Source organism: Chelonia mydas, chromosome 2, assembly GCF_015237465.2.
Source record: "Chelonia mydas isolate rCheMyd1 chromosome 2, rCheMyd1.pri.v2, whole genome shotgun sequence".
NCBI lineage: Eukaryota > Metazoa > Chordata > Testudines > Cheloniidae > Chelonia > Chelonia mydas.
Genome location: NC_057850.1, coordinates 253,020,949 through 253,042,068, shown reverse-complemented (window position 1 = coordinate 253,042,068; position 21,120 = coordinate 253,020,949). Strand labels below are relative to the sequence as shown.

Below are 21,120 nucleotides of genomic sequence, written 5' to 3'. Positions count from 1 at the left end.
CATACGCTGATTTAATTTTCATGGCATAATTGTAATACTAGAGGGTTTTACTGAAAGCCATTTTGGATCCCTAATCTAGAGTAGTTTTTCCCAGATGAGAGAAAAGATGAAGTATGATCTAGTGGTTAGGGTACTTCCTTGTTACGTGGGAAATGTGGGTCCAAGTGCCTGATCTGCCACAGACTTCCTGCTATGGCATGTGACATAGCTTCTCTGTGGCTCACTTCCTTATCTGTGAAATGGAGATAATAACTGCCCAACCTCACAGTGGTGTTGTGAGGATAAATACATTAAAGACTGTGACACCTTAGAGACTAACAAATTTATTTCAGCATAAGCTTTTGTGAGCTACAGCTCACTTCACCGCTGTAGCTCACAAAAGCTTATGCTCAAATAAATTTGTTTGTCTCTAAGGTGCCACAAGTCCTCCTTTTCTTTTTCCGGATACAGACTAACACGGCTGCTACTCTGAAACCTGTCATTAAAGATTGTGAGGCACTCAGATATTAGAGTCATGGGGATCACGTAAGTACCAGAGATAGATAGTTGGTGAATGCCTACCGAGTGAATATCAATACATTTGTTTCCCTTCAGTAGAGAAACGTCGTCCTAGTGATGCAATGACATTTATGCTGCAGCCAGGCAGAGTTGGATCCAGAAAAGTCCCATTACCCCAAAACACAGATATACGAGTTAGTTAATGGAAATCAGGAATTTCCCCACCTATTTATGCATGTCCTTAAATTAGCATCCAACGGCGCAGTATCCCAGCATCTACCTGACCCTTCTTCCAAATCAACAGCTGGTACCATCTTGAAATTATGTTATCTATAGACATGCAGATCTCTCTGACAATATAAGTTCGTATACAGGCGCCTGCCACCACGACATCTGAGTACCTAAGTCCCCAGATAGCGAAAAAAAAACAATCTTTGCAAATGGTTGCTGCAGTTACAGCATTCTTTGAACTATTACTGTTTGGAAACAGTGGCCCAGTTCTCCTCACTGATGTCAGTGCAGTTCCCAGAGAAACAGAGAGCAGAATCTGGCTCAGTGATTGTATGTATATCACCCACCAGCCTCCAATCCATATAAACTACAGCTGCTAAGATGATCTTGCCTAGGTGTTGCTCCAAGCACTTCACCTCCTTTGAGCCCCTGCAGAGGCTCCTAAGTTTCATTGCATCAAGGTCAAGTTTCTCATCCTCACCTTCAAGGCCCGTCATCAACTCTGACTGTCCACTCTTGCCTCTGACTGCATCCTCCTCATTACTGTCTCGGATCCAGCAATGGTGCCAGTCATAGCTGCTCATTTGTCAACTTTGTGCACCAACAACTCCCACTGTGCCTTCTTCCACACTGGCCCTCACACAGGAATGCCCAACCTGGCAGGCCACTCCTCCTTCAACTCTCTCCTCCCTGCCACAACGTCGCTGCAAAATCAGGCTATTAACTGTCTGAGGGGCAGCTGGGAGAGTTGGCACTTACTTCATTTGTTTACAGTGATGGTGGGGGGAGTCTGGAGAGGGATTGCAAGTATGTCTACAACTTGTGTGTATTTCAAAGTATGCATCCTCTCTAGACCATTATCGAACCTTTGTGTCAGGGCTTTGTCACAGGATGGGCTCCCATACACTGGATTCCTCTTTTCAGGCAGTCCTCATGCTTTCTTATGTAAGTTCACCACAGTGTACTTTATTTACAATGTCTTATGCAGCTTCACGGCCCATCACCATAAGGCTTTCCTTAAGCTTCAATGTACGCGCTAGGCGCAGGGTGGGGAGGTAAAGGGGAAGGGAGGTCTCACCTCCCTGAGATTCTGGTCTTCTTTGCCCTTCCTCCCAGCTTCCCTCTCTGCCTCCCTGTCTCCCAATTACCAATCCCCAGCTGATGAGCTGAATAAGCTTGTTAACTAGTTAATCACCCAGACCTAATCAATTATCTCCCTATTTGGCCCAGGTGGGAATGCATACAAAGTACACAGAGTGGTGAGCCAGCCGTAAGCTACTCCCACTCTGTCACAGGCTGGTTGAAAAATTTTCAGAAAAAGGGCTTTTCAATGGAAAGCTGAGTTTTCAATTAAACACAATTTTCACAAAAGGCATCTGCTTTCTGTGGAGAATTAAGATTTTAGTCAAAAAACCAAATGTTTAAAGCCCAAATATTTCTTTCAAAACCAGAAATATTTTGATTTGAATATGCTGCTGCAGTGTCTTCTGGAAGTTGTAGTTCAACTGTCTCATGTCCCCCATCTCTTCTCTGGGCCAGGCTCCTTGGCGGGACTACATCTCCCATGATGCATTATTGCCAAGAACTCACATGATCCATTGCCTCCCCCTCCACAAGAGAAGATTGTGGAGCACCATGGGAGATGAAGTCTGACCAGGGACCCTGGGCTCAAGAGGATAATGGGAGCATGAGGTACCCAGGCTACAACTCTCATGAAGTACTACAGCAATATTTCTGAATTGAAGTTATTCAGTTTTTGGATAGAATTTTTTGGTTTTCAAATTTTCACTTAACTCCCCACCTCCCCCAACCCAAATCCCACAAAACAACCCCCCCCCCCCAAACAAAAAAACCCTCAACATTTTCTGTGGAAAATTTAATTTAGAAGGAAACTATTTTTTCCTATTTTTGTCAAAATTTTCTAAAGGGGGGGGGGAACATTTTTCTACTAGCTCCTCTTTGTATGCAACTTCGTAGAGTGGAATCTTCAAAGTGAACAGCATTGGCCTAACTCTGTTCTCGTTGAAGTCACAGGTTAAACTCACATTGACTTCAGTGGGAGCAGAGTTAGGCCAATGTTCAGAGATAAACCCACACATGGAGTGCAAGGTGCGGGGACTCTGTATGTTTTATATAGGACCTAGCAAAATAGGATGCCAACTGTGACTGGTGTCTCTGGTCTCTACTGTAATGTAAAGAAACAATGAAAAATAATAAGTGTGAATCCATGTCGGTAGGCTGGGGATTTGGGCATACCAGTGAGGAGATAGATACAAGGGTGTAGTCAAGCAGGTTAACTACTCAACTACTTACCCACTTCTACCGGATAAAGAATCATAGAGTTTAAGGCCAGAAGGGACCACCAGGTCAGCTAGCCTGACCTCCTCCGTGTCCTTGGCTATTAAACTCCACCCAGTTACCAATAACCTCTCTTAGATTAAAAGCATTACAGCCCTCGATTGGCTATAATGTCTCATTTTCAGACGGCCTGAGCACCCAGAACTCCAGCTGACGTCAATGGGGAGTAGCACATGTCCATTACCTCTGAACAGCCATCATGGAGTGTTTCAACTTTACTTTTCAAACAGAAAGCTGATGCTCAAATAAATTTGTTAGTCTCTAAGGTGCCACAAGTCCTTCTTTTCTTAATTCACCAGAAGGAAGGCGGAGTGAATCAAATTAGAAAACACCAAGTGACATTTATAGTAAACGAACTGTCTAGTTTCACTTACCCAGAGAAGTGGAGAAGTAGATAAAATATATTGGACATGGCATCACCACAACTTCTCCCACTGCTGCTGAGGGCCAGCAGGTTATGTTGTCCCACATCATTCCACAACCTACAGAAAGAGAAGAGAAAGAGGTGACCATATTAGAATGTTTAGGGACTACTTTGTCTGTGCTGTATGGAAAGTATGCAGAGAAACCCAATGCAGGGCATGATTCATGGCTACCTTGTGAGCAACCAGCTCTGTCCAGTTTTCCAACTCTCTCAATCAAATCTGAAACCTGGATCAGAGGATTACACAAGTTAGAGGTGGAAAAGACTGTTTTGATCCCTGAGACCACCCCCACGTTAGTGTACTATATATTGCTCTAAATGGAGGCTGGCTCCCAAAACTACACTTTATCCTAAAAATATGTGCTGAAGACCCAGAATGAGGGATTTAATTCTCACAAATGGAGAGGAAAGAGTGAAATAATATGGGATTATTTTCTTTAAACACAATTTTCAATAACCTCAGTTTCAAGATTCAGCATTTGTGGCATCAAACATTTTCTGGAATTGACAGGGAGACACAGGCCAGATCTGTGTAGGACTGAGACAAATCTGGGCTAATAGTGAATAGTGGATTTTATAGATGGAAACACTAGAGATTCTCAGATTAAATCTCTTGCTCCCCCTCCAAATTAAAGTACCTGATTTGAACACAGCAAACTGTGCACAAGATGCGACTGCTTCTGTTCCTTTGTAACTCCCCCACCCCTCATGCCACTGAAACTGCCACCCACACAGGTGCAAAATTATGGTTGATGCAGTGGATGCATTGGGTGGAAGGAGTAAATTATGCCCAAGAAGATTTTTTTAACCCCTCCCAAAACAGAGACATGCAAAAGACTCCATGAAGTCCACTTAGGACTTTCCTACTGCTTCTGTGGCTTCAATGAAACTGAAATGTTTTGCGGGAATAAGTTGATTTCAACAAAATTTTGATAGAACGTTTCATTTCACTGTGGAAATGTTTCACTTCGATGCGATCAATTCAACTCAATTTGTTTTGACATATATTATATTAAAATATTGTTTTTAATGTGTTATATACTGATTATATTTAATTTATAGATGTTATATTTAATTTTTAATATAAATATAAAAACTAAATTAGAGTAAGTGTGTTGACACTATTGAAACAAGATATCTTGAAGATCCTGAATTGAACTTTTTCGGAATTTGTTTCCCTGGAAATTTCAAAATTTTCAAGCTTTGTTCTGATTTTCAATGAAAAAAATCAGAATTTCATACAGAATGCAAATAATAACGATAGATGGATCGATAGATACTGCAGCCATTTCCCTCTAGCAATCCTGTTCAGGAGTCACCCATGATGTGGCACAGAACAATTCCACAAAGGTTAGGAAAAGGCTGTGGTTAAATCCAATGTCCCAGAAGGTGGAACTGGATTGTAAAGAAAAAAAGCACTTAGTTAAACCTGTTTCTGATAGCAGTAAAAGGAACTCAGAAAACCACTGCCAGGGCATATTTCTTCAGTAAATATTACTGATGTGAAACAGACCAAACTTTTTCACTCATGCTACCCAAGAGCCTAACTCCACAATCAATTTGCCAAGACTGCATCAGCACCTTTGATACCTCAGATCAATAAGGAGAAAGCAAACAACAATGCTTTGAACAACCAGAAAGCCGAAAAGCAACCTCAACTCCCTTTGGAAGTTATAATCAAAGCTTTATCTTTGTTTTTACTGGGGTAAATGGAAATTTTCAAATGCAGCTTTGAAGTGGGATTATTTGAGATTGCAAAGAAAACAACTGAGAATATCTTCTTGTAACCTCCGCTTTTAGATTCATTAAAATACAATTTTCCAACTTTTAACATTAGCTACAAAGCTCAGTTCTCAGAGGCTCATATTTAATTCCTACGAAGTTGTGACCAGTAGGGCCAAAGATAAAGACATCAGAATTCTACCCATGGAAAATAGATGGTTTCACAACAGGACCTCTTAACTTCTAGAACTCTGGGCCTATCAACCTAGGTACTTACAATGTATTCACAACCACAGGACATATTATCTGAAACTCTGGACCAAGATGGAATCCAATATAAAATACAAGACAAAACTACTGGATGGCTTCCTAAAGGAGAACATTTTTGTTTTGAGCTTAGTTTAAACGTCTACACCTAATACTTACATTACAGTTCATTTGTTCTTGTTTGAAATGCAAGGCACAGAAAGAACCGCTGCCTACATCCTTCAGTAAACAGATTTTGAGCTATACAGAGATAAGATATAGCTATAATGGATATCCATGTGATAGCTTGCACTTTTCGTCACACATCTTACCACCTCACCTGTACTCTGTCCACAAACCCATCTCCCTTGGGACTGCTTCTGTCATTCCGAAGCTCTGAGCAACTTCTAATGTGCATTAAGCTTTCGTAAAAAGACGAAGGTAAAACAAATCCAATGGCTGGAAGTTGAAGCTAGACAAATTTAGACTAATAAGGTGCACATTTTTAATAGCTAGGGTAGTTTAGCAAGAGTTGTGGTGGATTCTCCACCACTGGACATTTTAAAATCAAGACTGGATGTTTTTCTAAAAAGATACGCTCTAGTTCAAACAGGAATTAATACAGAGAAGCCCTACGGCCTGTGCTGTACAGGAGGTAAGACTAGATGATCACAATGGGCTCTTCTGGTCTTATAATTTATGAAAGCAGCCTGTCAGAAAAAATGTTTCCTCCTTTCCCCAAGAAAGAATTTTGCCCCAAGAATACAGCGATCTGAGGCCTGCAGCATTGTGTTCAGTTCTGCATCAGTGACAGGTTTAACCAGACAGCCCATAAGCCATCAGGGCTAGAAATAGGTGCTAAGACACTTTGGAAAGATTTCCCATCTTCCCTATGGGATACACAGCACAGGGCTTTCACCTGGTGAGGTCCTGAGATGCTGGACTACAGATCCATATCATTGTTATGCATGGAAAAGTGGTTTTAGGCAATTTCTAGAGGTTTTAAAATGCTTCTCTCTTCCTCCAAAGCCTGTCCAGGTGGACTTGCGATAATATTTGCCCCAAAGCCCACTAAAGTCGATGGGGAGACACCTTTTGACTTCAGTGAGCTCTGGATCAGGCCATTTGGGAGCCAACCTATACAAGGAGGAGATGGAACCTACTTATTTTCATACTCTACTTATGCGTTAATCAAAATGTTGCTAAACAAGGTATACAGCTAAAATTGTTTTTTTCCTGCCACACGTGTGGCAAGTAGGCAATTCATGCTGGGGAGATGCAAAGGTTTTATCAGCACGTGCTGGAGGTTATTTGCATCCATCAGCCACGGCTTCACCTTTCATGAATAATGTGACCCTACTAAATTCGTACTGACAAAACTCTTTCATAGCTTGAAGGTCAAAGGAAACCACTACGATCATCTTGTCTGACCTCTGGCAAAACCGTGGTCAGGGAATTTCATCTAGTGATTCCTGTAGGGGAGGGAAACATTCCTTCCTAATGTAAATGCACACTATAAATACATCAGACAGATAAACACCAGGGAGGGAGAGGAGTCATTTAAGTTAAGGGCCAATTTTGGCACAAGAACAAATGGATACAAACTGGCCATCAGTAAGTTTAGGTTTGAAATTAGATGAAGGTTTCTAACCATCAGAGTTTCAGAGTAGCAGCCGTGTTAGTCTGTATTCGCAAAAAGAAAAGGAGTACTTGTGGCACCTTAGAGACTAACCAATTTATCTGAGCATAAGCTTTCGTGAGCTACAGCTCACATCCGATGAAGTGAGCTGTAGCTCACGAAAGCTCATGCTCAAATAAATTGGTTAGTCTCTAAGGTGCCACAAGTACTCCTTTTCTTTTAACCATCAGAGTGAAATTCTGGAGCAGCCTTCCAAGGGGAGTAGTGGGGGCAGAAAATCTAACTTGTTTTAAGACTGATCTTGATAAATTTATGGAGGGGATGGAATGATGAAGTTGCCTACAATGGCAAATGGCCCATCCATGACTGCTATTAGCACATATCTCCAACAAGATAGGCAGGGCTCTGAGTTACTATTGACAATTCTTTCCAAGGTGTCTGGCTGGTAGGTCTTGCCCACATGCTCAGGGTTTAACTGATTGCCATATCTGGGATTGGAAAGGAATTTTCCTCCAGGTCAGACTGGCAGAGACCCTGCGGGTTTTTCACTTCCCTCTGCAACGTGGGGCATGGGTCACTTCCTGGTTTGAACTAGAGTAAATGGATTCTCTGTCACCTGAAGTCTTGAAATAAAGATTTGAGGACTTCAGTAACTCAGCCAGAGGTTATGGGCCTATTACAGGAGTGGGTGGGTGAGATTCTGTGGCCTGCAGCATGTCAGACTAGATGATCATGTTGGTCCTTTCTGGCCTTAAAGTTTATGAGTCCCAATAACTTGGGTTGAAAACTAGGGCGTAATTTGTAGAATGACATCAACTATTGACACAGGGCCTAGCACGATGGGGTCTTGTTCAATGTCTGGGGCTCCTGGGCGCTACAGTAAAACAAATAAGTAATAATTTAAATGCTCCACGTGATGGAGAATTTACCACATCCCCTGATAATCTGTTCCAACGACTAACTACTTTAGCCTATAAAAGTGATGTGACAATACCCTCACTGTTAAAAACTGCCTCTTATTTAAAATGTTTTAACACCAACTTGCAGCCATTGGATCTTGTGATGCGTTGGTCCACTGTGTCTTGGTCTCCAAGGCTATGGCTACACTATGCAGCTTTTAGTGCCGTGGCTGTACCATTACAACCATGCTGCGAAAAGGAGCAGTGTAAGCGCTGTTTGTCGGCAGAAGAGAGCTCTCCTGCTGACAAAAAACTTCCACCCCCAACGAGTGGCATTAGCTTTGTCTCTTGCCGACAAAGTGCTGTTCACACCTGGTAAAACTTTTGTCTGTCGGGGGCGGTTTTTTAAAAACTCCTCTGAGCAGCAGAAGTTTTGTCTTTCACTTGCCAGTGTAGACAAAGCCTTAGGGCATGGCTACCCTGGAAACTTCAAAGCGCTGTCGCTGGCAATCCACCTCCACGAGGGGATTAGCTCCGAGCACTGGGAGCGTGACTCCCAGTGCTCAGAGCCTGTCTACACTAGCGCTTTAAAGCGCTCAGACTTGCTACGCTCAGAAGGGTGATTTTTCACACTCCTGAGCCAGCAAGTTAGAGTGCTATAAAATGTACGTGTAGACAAGCCCTTAGACTAACGGGCCCCCTACAGTCAGATATGTTCCCCCTGGGTGATTACATATAGATGGTGCCTCTTAACCTTCCCTTTGATAAAATAAGTAGATTAAGCTCCTTAAGTCTCTCATTGTAAGGCAGGCAACTTTATATCACATTACAGCAGAAGGTTTCTCTCTCTAGCTCTCTGTTGTGGTTGTTTTTTTAAAATTTGTAATAGGTTAAAAAATTAGACAACACACGTCAGTTCATATGGGACACTGTCGTTTGCTCTGGTTTACATACCTGGCAGATTAAACCCGATAAATGGCCGTTTGAGAAGTGTCTGCATTTAAAAATATACAGATGGAGCTTAACGAGGAAGCATCAGAAATAACCTACAGAAGTTGGGCATGCTCCTGTGATGTTAATGGGTTTGGTTAAGAAGCGGGGGAGGGTGGAGGGCAGTATCACATGGCTGTGAATATAGTAAATTTTTAAATTGTTGGAGCTATTTGAGGCACTGATTCAAGAACGCATTTCAGCATGTGCTTAGGTCTCATTTAAGTGCTTCCGAATGAGGGTTGTCATTCCCGGTGTGCCTCCATAGAAATCAGTGCACTTACACCAAGGAAGAATTTAGCTCTTTAGATCCTTGTTTAGTCTGAGACCTAGAACTCTTCTACATGGGGATTTAGTGCATAGCAAGTGGGGCGTAAATCTACAGTGCACCAGTTTGCCAGGCACTACCTGGCCATGTGGACCCTGTTACTGCACACAAAAAGTTCCCGAGGGGGCTTTCAAACAGCAGTAGGTCAAAGTGCACTAGGGAATTTTTAGTGCATGTTAGCAGGGTTCAAACAGCCAGTTAGTGGGTGGCAAACTGTGTGCTATAGATTCACACCCCAGCTTGCTACGCACTAAGTCTCTGTGTAGACAAGTCCATAGTAATACAATTTCTCTAGTACCCCTGGATTTCAATATACTCCTCAATATCTGCTAGTGGGTTAGACACCAAAGGAAAGTTGCATTTTACTCAGCTCCTATGGAGGGGCGAAGATACACAGTCATGAGCATTTTTCCGAGTAGCAGCCGTGTTAGTCTGTATCCGCAAAAAGAACAGGAGGAATTGTGGCACCTTAGAGACGAACCAATTTATTCGAGCATAAGCTTTCGTGAGCTACATTTCTACTATTTGCAACAGAAGCTCATTTTTGCTCTGGTTTGACATCAGCTGGCAGTTTTCAGAACTACCCAACGGAGTCAATAGCCATAGGAGTCAGGGATGCCAAAGATCTGTTGTGTCACATTTATTACATCCCCTGTTAGCACTGCAGCAATTTTGCCTATGGTGTATTCTCCAGTGGTTTGCCCCGTCTGGTTATAAATTATCATTACTGCTTGCATTGCCTTATCAGATTTTTAAAAGACAGTTAGGCATATAGTGGAATTTTGCAGTAGTGCCTGTGATCTCCAATCATGGGCCAGGGCCCCATGGTGCTCGGTGCTGTACGGTCACAGAACAGAAAGATGGTCCCTGCCTCAAAGTGCTTGCTGCTGTTAGTGGCAGAGTCAGTCAAACTTTAATTCGGTCAAACCATCCAATAGAAAACCACCATGGGCCACGTTGTTAAAAAGAGATGCCTGCAAATATATATATATATATATATTTGCAAACAAGCACCTACAAATTCCAGCCAGATGGGCATGGGCATCCGCAAAGAGGCAATTAATATAATTTTCTGCAGGCAGTAGAAATAGAGCCTCGTGAAATCAGTGGGAGCTACAGGTAATCACCACATCTGGGAATCAGTCCACTTTTATAGAGGGGCCTAATTTGAAGGATCCAGGTTTGAAAATTTTGGCTTTAGCGTCTTTCACGGGAGAAGACAGACGACATGGCAGAACGGGAACTGTGAAAGGAAATTAATAGCAGCTCCTTGCAAGAGATCAAAGCACCAAGGGCCATCAGGAGATAGGAAGAGCTGCATCCCAGTTTGGAACGATCCAAGTTCCGGCCTCACGCTCTACTTGAGATGTGCCGTGGAGACCTCACTGTGAAAGGATGTACCATCATAATAATTATGATCTATGTTTGAGAGGTGAAAAAACACAGGAGCAGCTTCAGCGTTACAGTCCCGCTCTGTGCAAAGCAGCCTTTGAGTCGTCAGTTGAGGGTTAGGGTTGTTCTGTGTAACCCGCACTGACACACAGTGACTCTCTGTCCCACTCTAGTGGCCAGACCACATACAGAGGCATATGAGTCTGCTACCGCTTCTGCACTAATGGCCCTGGCCCTTTAGCTTAAAGTGTACAGGCTTGTGGCTCGAGATCCCAGGTTCAGTCCCGGCAGACGACTCAGACAGGGGTGACTCTGCATGAGGGCCCCACCTGAGTGGAGCAGCTGGACTGCCCCTGTGAATTTGGACCTCAGACTTCTGACATTGTAAAGACTTCCTAAAGATAGAGCAAGACTGTGGCCATACGGGATCAGCACTCAGGCACCCTAGTCCTATAAGACCCCGGTACAAGCACCAGATTTCTGTACATGAGCTCCCCTTTCCTAGCCAGCTCTGCAGTTTCCTACCTGGGAGCTGCAGGTTAGGGTTTATTTTGGCCTTCTGTGACAAACTGGCTTTGCCCTTGGCTAGCTCAGCTTGCAGCAGTTCTTTGCTGAAATCCCTCCCTCCCCGAACAGCAAAATTCAAACGATTCACTTCCATTTTCACTATTGTTTCCAGTATTTCTGGATGCATCGTCACGGCTAGTGGCTGCCGACCTGCCCTGCCTTCGTCTCATTATTCTTTTGATCTCGTCGGCACCAACTCTGATCCAAAGCAAATACATCAGTCCAGACGTTTGCATTGCAACTCTGCATGGCCTCACATTCCCTTCATGTGCTTTCGCCTGTCGCGTTGGCTTGCATCACCCTGGTGCTGTAGGCAAGAGAGGGATGTGGCAGGGACAGTGGTCTGCCACAGGAAAACAAGAATGCCATTAGAGCATGTAAGGTACCAGCTACTACAGGGCTTTACTTCCACCAATAATTAGCTCTTCGCAGCATGAAGATGCCAATTATTTCTTCTTGCAAGCCACCTCCGACATCCACATTCTGCAGAAAATTATCTCAGCCACTCAGAGCAAGCGAAAAGGATTCCCAGGCTGATCTTAATGATAGGATGCTTTCTTAGACAGTGCATTATCATGCTTCCCCTCAATTCAGCCAGACATTGATTTTTTCCACTTTATGTGTAGGCAACACTTACTAATAAAAAATGGTTTTGATTTGCATCTCTGCAATAGCTTTCATCAGAAGTTCCCAAGGCACTTTACAAATACTGCAAAGGAAAAGAAATAGAAGATTTTTGCTTCTTTATGATGCATAAAGATAGCTTGATTTTTTTTCACCTGAGTAATATCAAGAACTTCAAGTTTTCTCTTCCTTGTTTTTGATGGTGGTCTCTGTGGAAGATCAGAGAACTGAAGAGGGAAACTTGCAGGTCCTTTATGGAGAGGGTGTTGACTCTTTAACAAAGAGATCTTTTCTCCCAACTGTCTTTCAGATATTTGAGTTAAATATGCATTACGAGAAAGAAACAAAGCCAGATAGCTGTAAACAAATAAGCCCCCGCTCCTGTTTTCAGTGGATACTTTTTACACATTAGGATTCCATGAGTTTCCCTATCATCAATAGAGTCTTCCAAGAAAAGCAGGGTAGACAAGACCTGAACTGCTAAGGCTTTCTTTATACATCAGAGCAAAGATTTAAAAAAAAAAAAAGTATTTCCCCCACCTTCGCAGGTCATTTTTAATGAATTAAGCTTTAAAACATTCCTGCAAGGTCGGTGTTTGCACCTAATTTAGAAACGGGTAAATTGAAGCAAAGAGATGTCGAAGCTAAAGGCCAAGATTTGCCAAAAAAAAAAAAAAAAAAAAAAAAAAAATTGCCCAAAGTTAAGCTCCTCAACTCTTGCCCAAGCACCTTCATGGGTCATTTTCAAAAGCTCTGAGCATCTACCAGCTCCCACTGACTTCACTGGGAGTCACGGTCTGAAAATCAGGCAGTTCATCCAGATTTCCAACAGTAGGTTCTTATGTCTGAAAAACCTGGCGTATGACAAACGTGCATGACAAGTTAATGGTGGAGCTCTGAGCAGAACGTGGGAGTCCTGGCTCCCCATAGAACGACTAGCCTAACTCCCCACTGAGAGCTCAGCTGACTTGCGCTTCTGTAGCAACAATGCAAGTTACTGCATCTTAGCAAAGCAGGGCAGAGTTAGACTCTGAGGCCAGACGGGACCGTCATGATCATCTAGTCTGACCTCCTGCATGTTGCAGGCCACGGAACCTCGCCCACCCGCTCCTGTAACAGACCCCTAACCTCTGGCTGAGTTACGGAAGTCCTCAAATCATGGTTTAAAGACTTCGAGTTACAGAGAATCCACCATTTACACTAGTTTAAACGTCCAAGTGACCCGTGCCCCCTGCTGCAGAGGAAGGAGAAAACCCCCCAGACTTCCTGCCAATCTGACCCAGGGGAAAATTCCTTCTCCGTCCCAAATATGGTGATCAGTTACACCCTGAGCATGTGGGCCAGCTGGACCCCTGGAAAAGAATTATTGTGCGCCATGCGTATTGGCAAAACCAGCCTGGCATAGAGGCACAGTACCATGCTTTGGAGAGCCTTAGCAATGGCATTATTGAGAGGAGGGCTGATTTTTCAATGTCTGACTTGTTCCTATTCCAGAGACACACACAACACTTCTGAGCCAGCCTTTCCACTGCACGCAAACAGAGGTGATTGCAATCACACCTGTTTAACATTCTCTCAAGGACTGCGCAAACAACAGGCCAAGCAAAGGACCACGGAGGTAAAGATCAATTTGCTTGATCTTGACGGTTTCTTTATATAGATGTGCCAGCCAAACCAACCAACCGAACTTGAAATATGTGCTTACAGCAGGTATGGTCTATGCATTAGGTACAAAGGAGCTGTCACACTGAATCAGAGCACAGACCCCTCTACGCTTGCTATGACCGGACACCTCAGAAAAAGGGATAAATAGTGCACACTGTTTATTTAAGTGATGGCGGGAGGGAGGTACACTGGGGTGAAGAATTCCTTCCGGATGCTGCAGACAGCCAGCTGAGGCCCGCTGGGTGGAATGCACAAAGGTATTTAGGAACCTCACCCCCCATTTAAATCAATGGGAGTTAGATGCCCAACCTGAATGCATGGGGATCTGATTAGCCTCAGCCCATTTCCCTAATACACATAGTTTCCAATTGACATTAGTAGTCATCAGATTATCCAATACTGCTCTTTTCAGTTTCTCTTAGTGGCTTCTGTTGTAACAGGAGAAATCAAGACCGAGAATGGGGCAAAACGCAGGAGGTATTTCTGAGCATGCTTATCCTCTGGTCCAGGGGTGGCCAAACTGTGGCTCGTGAGCCACATGCGGCTCTTTTACCGTTAAAGTGGGGCTCACAGAGCCCCCCCAATGCCCCCATTCTCCACCTACCAGACTGGGGAGTGGGGCAGAAAGCTCAGGACCTCTGCCTTGCAGCGGGGTGGTGCGGTAGGGGCTTCTACCTAGCGGGAAGGGAAGTCTTGAGGCGTTTGCCCAGCGGTGAGGGGGTCTTGAGTCCTGCGGGGAGCACCTGCCAGGGCTCGGGGCTTCAGCAGGAGCAGGACTGAAGCCCCAACCCACAGTTCCCAGCAGGTGCGCCCTGGCTCTCGAACGTCTGAAGATTGTCATATTTGGCTCTGAGGGCCAGTAAGTTTGGCCACCCTGGCTCTGGTCTAATGTTACAGAGGGAAGGCACTGCTGCTGTGGAGATATACATGAATAAAGAGAGACAGGCAGACAGTAGGAATAGGACTCGGAGTTTCCTGTTTCCCCATTCCTATGTTCAGACCACCCTTCTCTTTCCATGTCATTGTGATACATCCCCATGGGAGAATTCTTCCACCTCAGTCACGTAAAAGCAGCCCTATCTATTAAGCAAGCTGAAGCATGCAGTTTACACCTTTTCATTCGGGTTGACAAGACCAACATTTTCAGGAGTGACTAGAGATTTGGGGTGTCTCCAAGGGTGAAAGTAACATAGAAGACTTACCGTTATGGGGGCCCGGTTCTGGCAGAAGGGGCGGGGCTGGGGGGGGGGTCAGCCTCCCCCAGCCAGCCCGTCCGCGCTGCCCGGGGTTGCGGTGGTGATTTAAAAGGGCCCGGGGCTCTCAGCCCCTTTTAAATCGCCGTCAGAGCCGCTGCCCCTTTCACTTCCTCTCTCCACGCCCCCGTTGGTGGCCCTGCCAGCAGTGACCCTACCAGCAGGGCCGCCGTCAGGAGGGGGACAAAGGGGGCAGTGACGTTAAAGTGCATGGCAGCATTTTAATGTCAGCTGTGTACGGGCTCGTACCAGCGGCCACTTCTTACCAGTATGCCATACCAGCCCGTACTGGCTTACTTTCACCCCTGGGTGCCTCCCTTTTTGGATGCTCAATGGGAGACACTTTGAAGGGGTGTGATTTTCATAGGGTGGGTGCTTAGGCATAAACAAACAACACGAATAAAGGACCCCAACTTCTTGTGTGCCCCTCGATCCATTCTACGACAGTGGTGCAGAGTTCAGTCAACAAGAGGCTGTTAAAAATCTCAGGGGCCAGAAAAAGGACTGCCCTCTCAGTGTGCACCTATAACTGCAGGACACTGATGAGAGATGATTCGATCAACCGTCTAGTGGAGGAGAAGGCAAGGACAGCCTGCGGCATCCTTGGTCTCTGCGAAACACGACGAAGCAAGGAGATGGAAGCGAACTGGAGAGACGAAAGTATCATCATGTTGGGAAAAGGAGACGGTGCGAGCACCATTGGAGGAACTGGCTTCAACATCAACAAGGAATGGTCTTCAAAAATCATCTCCTGCAAGTTCAAGTCATTGCGCATTGGACTGCTACACCAACTGAACAAGAACAGAGCCCTCAAGATTATTCGTGTAGTGGGGGCAGTTAGCCCACTCCGATGGAAAAGGCTAGGCTGATTGGGGAAGTAGCCACAGCTCGGGCCACGCCCAAGCAGGCCACAGGTGGCCCGATAAAAGGGCTGTGAGCCAGGAGCTGAGGAGTCTCTCTTCAGCCTTGGAGGGAGAAGGACCTATCTGCCTGGGAGAAAAGGGTACCTGAAGCGGAGCAGGACTGGGGAAAGGGAAGAGGAGCTGGGGAGCTCCAGCCTGGCAACTCACCAGGCTGAGGCCTTGTTAAAGGCCCAAGGCAGGTACTGGGGCTAAAGAGGGATAGCCCAGGGACAGGCAGAGGCAGCTGGTCCAACCCTCTTGCTGATGATGAGTGGCCATTACAGACTGCAGTTTGCCCCAGTGAGAGGGGGACTAGCTGATGACTGGCAGTAGCCACTGAGGCAAGGTGGGTTTAGAGGGTTGGGGGTTCCCCTGGGAGGGAAAACCTAGAGTAAGGGGGTACTGCTGGGGTAGAACCCTGAGGTAAAGGGACATGGGGGCCTGAGGCAGGTGAGACACCAGCCAGCAAAGGGCGCCGAGGCTGGAAAAGAGCTAATTCCCAGGAGATGCTGCACTGGTGAGTCTGCGATCTGCTACAATTCAAATCTATGCTCCCACAAGCAAAAGCAAAGACGACAATGTGGAAGAATTCTATCAGGAGCCCGAGGAAACCCTTCCTCAAAAATCCACATATACAATCGCGATGGGAGATTTCAATGCCAAAATTGGAAGAGGAAAAGAAGGTGAAAAGTTCATTGGAAGGTACGGCATCGGTGAACGAAATCCATGAGGAGAGCGACTAGCAACTCTGGCGGAGGCGAAAGGAATATTCATTGGTAACACCTGGTTTAAGAAGAAGGCCAAGAGGAGGTGGACATTGATCGCGCCCAATGAGAAGAAGAACAAGAATGAGATTGACTATAGTATGATCGATAAGTGGTGCATTGTCCAAGACATCTTAGTACTTCAACTTCAAAGAAAAGGTGGAGATGAAAGCACTAAAGATGGCAAATCAGAGACAGCGGCCAAAAATATTCAATGAGGCAATCTTGAAATCGAACATTTCCAAGGAAGACTGGCATCCTATAGATAACTGTTATGAGGATCATAAAAACTTCACTGATAAATTGACGCAATGTGTGAAATTAGCTGAGAAAGAAAGAGCGAAAAGAGCGAGGGGAAGAATCTTGGAGGAACCGCGGAACTTGCTAGAGAAGCAGAGGCACATGAAGTGAAATTATGGTGACAAACTTGAGTACTCCCTCCTCTGCAAGTTGGTAAGACGACGACTAAAGGAGGACTTCAAGAAGTACCGAAATGAAAGGCTCTTAAAGATGGCTGAAGATCGCAGAAAATGCAAGAGGGAATTGACACTGCACAGGTCAACAATAATGGTGCTGAAGAACAGGGATGGAAAACCAGTAATTGACAGAACAGGGATGGAAGTGATCTGAACTGTTCGCGTCTCAGATAAATGTCCCAGTACCAACACTTCAACAGACCAACGGGCACATACTCCCAATCCTCGTCAGTGAAGTTCGACATGCAGTTCCCCAAATGAAGGAAGGAAAAGCCCTAGGTAAAGATGGACTGAATCAAAATGATAAGAGCTGGAGGCCAAGACCTCTGGGAAACCCTTGCTCAGAGGTTTAGCCGTTACTTGGAAATGCAGACGATACCATGTCGCTGGAAGGAGTCCAACACCATTCTGCCGCACAAGAAGGGCGACTGTGAAGATCTCAAGAACTATCGTCCTGTATGCCTGCTCTCACGTCTACAAGCTGTTCACTAAAATAATAACAAACCGACTCTCACAGAGTCTGGACGAGTAGCGGCTGAGAAAGCAGGCAGGCTTTTGAAGGAACTTCAGCACAATGGACCATATTTTCACTAGAAACCAGTTATTGTAACGCTCAAGTGAATACAAATTCCCTTTACGTATTGCCTTCGTTGACTTTAAAAAAAGCGTTTGACAGCGTAGAGATCAATGTAGTGTTGAAAGCTCTTGCAGAGCAGGGCATTGACACAAACTATATCAAACTATTAAAGGAAGCAAATTCTGACTGCACTACAGATATAACTTTGATACCCACCTTCACATGCCAGTTAAGAAAGGTGTGAAATAAGGAGACACAGTTTCACCGAAACTCCTCACAGCGTGCCTTGAAATGGTAATGAGGCAGAGGAATTGGAAGGGTGGAATCAACATCAACGGGGAGCAGTTAAACCATCTCAGATTCGTGGACGATATTGCGTAGATCGCTGAAAATACTATCAAATTACAGAAAATGCTGCGAGAATTCAACACAAAAAGTAGGCGGAGTCAGAAGCCAGGCAAGGGAGCAGGGCTGGAGCAGATTGGAGTGAGATAGGAGCAGGTCTGGAACAAGGCTGGGAACGAGGCAGGTACAGGAGACATCGCAGCTGCAGGTGTATGCATTGAGCAGCCGGTGACCTGCCACTGCTGCTGAGCTTAAAGCATGCCTGTTGGCTCCTTGCAGCCAACGGGGTGGGCCGGCCAATCAGGCGAAATGCTGCTGCAGCTCAGCTGGGCTCATTAACTGACCTGAGCCAGCTAGCCCCAGGCTCAGCTAAGGGAACTCGAACCCATTATTCCATCTTCTGACCCTGGGGCTAAGGCCAACAAGCCTCCTCCCCAAGTTCAGGACTCCCCTGCCCTACTTCTGGAGCAGGATTATGCTTCAGGCCAGCTATAATCCTCAGTCAGCTTCTCCCCAGCTGGCTCCTTTTTTACTCTCTCCTTTGACCTGTTGGCTGGCAGAGGTCACCATGTGGACACCCTCTTCCTGCTAGCTCCTCTGGGAGCGCCTCTCCTTAGAAGCCTCCTCTCTTTTGGAGCACAGCCCTCCAACAGAGCAGTGGTAGCCTCCTATCAGGTCCAGGCACTCATTAGTCAATTAGCTGCCAGCCAGCCACCTCAGCAGTTAATTATTTGCAAGTGGGCCACGCTGGCTTGGTCTCCTTAAAGAAGCCATCACAAATAGATTGGACCCTGATTCCCCTTCAAGGGGCCGTCCACCCTACAATGAGACCAATAACAAGTGGTTACTCAAGTATAGGACATTTTAGCGGGGTTATAGCCTGCCTAATATATAGATTGATTTCTTGTATGCTGATAAAAGTGTCATCCTTAAGGAATGTTTCTACTAGCCCCTACTTAATATGAGTTGTTTCCTATGGCATATAAATGGCCAGGCTAGAAATTTCATGACCTTTCAGAGTGAGAAACTATATCATCTTTCATATGAATCTCTTCCCCGAAACCTCAGTGGGCTTAGAAAAACAGCATTCAGACCCAACGGAAGATCAAAATACCTGAGCTTTTATGGCTGCACGAGCATAGATTCCCAGCCAACATTGCAATCTTTCTTTTCTCCATAAGTCAAATATTTCTATTGCACTACGAAGTGACTTACACATCAATTTATATAAACGGAACACATTTCCAGGAACTGCTGTTACAGACTCCTCTTCCAATAACAAGAGCGGGGCGGCTGACCTTGGGTCTGATCCTAGAGTCCTTATTCCTGTTAAATCCCAACTGGCTACAGTGAGAGTTTTGCCTAAGCAAAGACTTCAGGATCTGGTTCTCGCTTATTATAACCACTGTGCAGGCTGGTATTCCAGCCCATGGAGCAGAACAGTGGAAAGACTAACGAATGTCTCTCCCCCAGCTCTGTCACCTGGTGCTCAGCATCCTGCCTGTATGAAGGCCAAATATTTACTGGCAAGTAAAGATGACATTACAGCTGATGTTCTGCAAGACATCCCTCATTCATAAACCTCCTTGAATACACGCCTCAATCAGATCCATCAGCTTGAAAGCTCTTTCCCCCTACCTGCACCCTCCACAGCTTTATGCCCCCATCTCTGCATACCAAGTTCTCTAGACACGAGGGCATGTTGGCACTGTGTTTTAAACTCAGAGCCCAGGTTTTCCAACTTAGCTCATGGGGCTCGCGCTATGGTGCTAAAACCAGCTTGCAACTCTGCGTGGAGTTCAGGTTCTGAAACCCAGAGAGGCAGGGGTGGGCTTGAGAACCGGAGCTCCAGCCCGAGTCGCAGTGTTTACACGGTTGCTTTTAGCGCGGTCGTGCGAACCCAAGTCTGCAGACCTGGGCTCCGAGACTCGTTTCTGCACGTTTTAAAACACAGTGTAGACTTACCCATGATAGACTCCTTAGACACTGAAAGGCTTGATTCAGTGCCCACTGAAGACAGTAGAAAAGATTCCCCACTGACTTCAGCAGGCTTTGGATCAGGCCCAGAGCTCTCAACGGGGCTTTGATGCAGCCTGTGGGATGCCTGTGAGTTGCCAGTGCAGACATCAGTTGGCACAAAGCAGAGAGATCCTTGCTCTGTTAAATCGTCAGAATCAAAAAGGGGGTTTCTTAACCATAAATCCGATAAGGGGAAAAATGCATGCAAATCATTATAGAAAACAAATTAAAGCTTTTCATCTGGGGATTACATTTGAGCAATTATCCTTTGCCTCTAACACGCTATTAGTCTGTAGCAATGGTATTCTCTCCTGTTTATTTTTATAACCTTTGCATAACTAACGCTGTGCGTATTTGCATATTATCCTATTGGAAAAAACCCCACAAAACCCAGCACAAGAACCAAAAGGGCATTTCCAAATGTTACATGTCTCCAAATGAAAATGCCTTTTTCGGGACGAGATTTGTTTTCATTAAATGGTTTTTAATCCTGAAAGTGAGAAGACAGCTGTTCCCAAGTTGAATAAACACTGCTGTTTGCTAGAAAGGCTGCAACCTGAAAATTTCTCCAACACTCAAGACAAAATTAAAGCTTCAAACCCAATGATGCAGTGAGGCAGAAAATGGATGGAACTGGAATCCAAGACTATAAACATGGTTCAAAAAAGAACTAGATAAGTTCCTGGATGATAGGTCCCTCAATGGCTATTAGCCAGGATGGGCAGGGACAGTGTCCCTAGCCTCCGGTTGCCAGAAGCTGGGAATGGGTAACAGGGGATGGATCACTTGAAGATTACCTGTTCTGTTCATTCCCTCTGGGGTACCTAGCATTGGCCACTGTTGGAAGACAGGATAGTGGGCTAGCTGGACCTTTGGTCTGACCCAGCATGGACGTTCTTATCTTCTTATGGATTCGCTCTTCCCACTCAAGGTTCTCATGGGGAAACCTCAACAGGCACAGATGCCGACCAGAATCTTAAGAGAATTCCACAGGATACTTTACATATTCCCTGTTATGCCTTTCTGAGGGCAAGTTCAGAGCAAAATCCAGGTCTTTTCTGTACATCTCAGATTGCTTACGTGCAATACAGAGCTTCATCAGTACTCGGTTCCTATGCAAGTCTCCCATTACCCGCAATGGGAGTTCTACTCTGGAACGGGCAAGAGGGGGACGAAAAGCTGGGCCTTAGACTAGGAATTT

At 45.3% G+C, this 21,120-nt stretch overlaps 1 protein-coding gene across 1 annotated transcript in view; it reads right to left on the bottom strand.

Moving 5' to 3' along the window:
- LOC102936412 (vasoactive intestinal polypeptide receptor) overlaps positions 1 to 21,120 on the bottom strand; it is a 178,196-nt gene that overhangs the window by 78,038 nt on the left and 79,038 nt on the right. Inside the window, exon 3 of the mRNA XM_007055553.4 lies at positions 3,462 to 3,569. Within this exon, the coding sequence (XP_007055615.2) occupies positions 3,462 to 3,569 (108 nt within the window). The remainder of the gene's footprint in view (positions 1 to 3,461; positions 3,570 to 21,120) is intronic.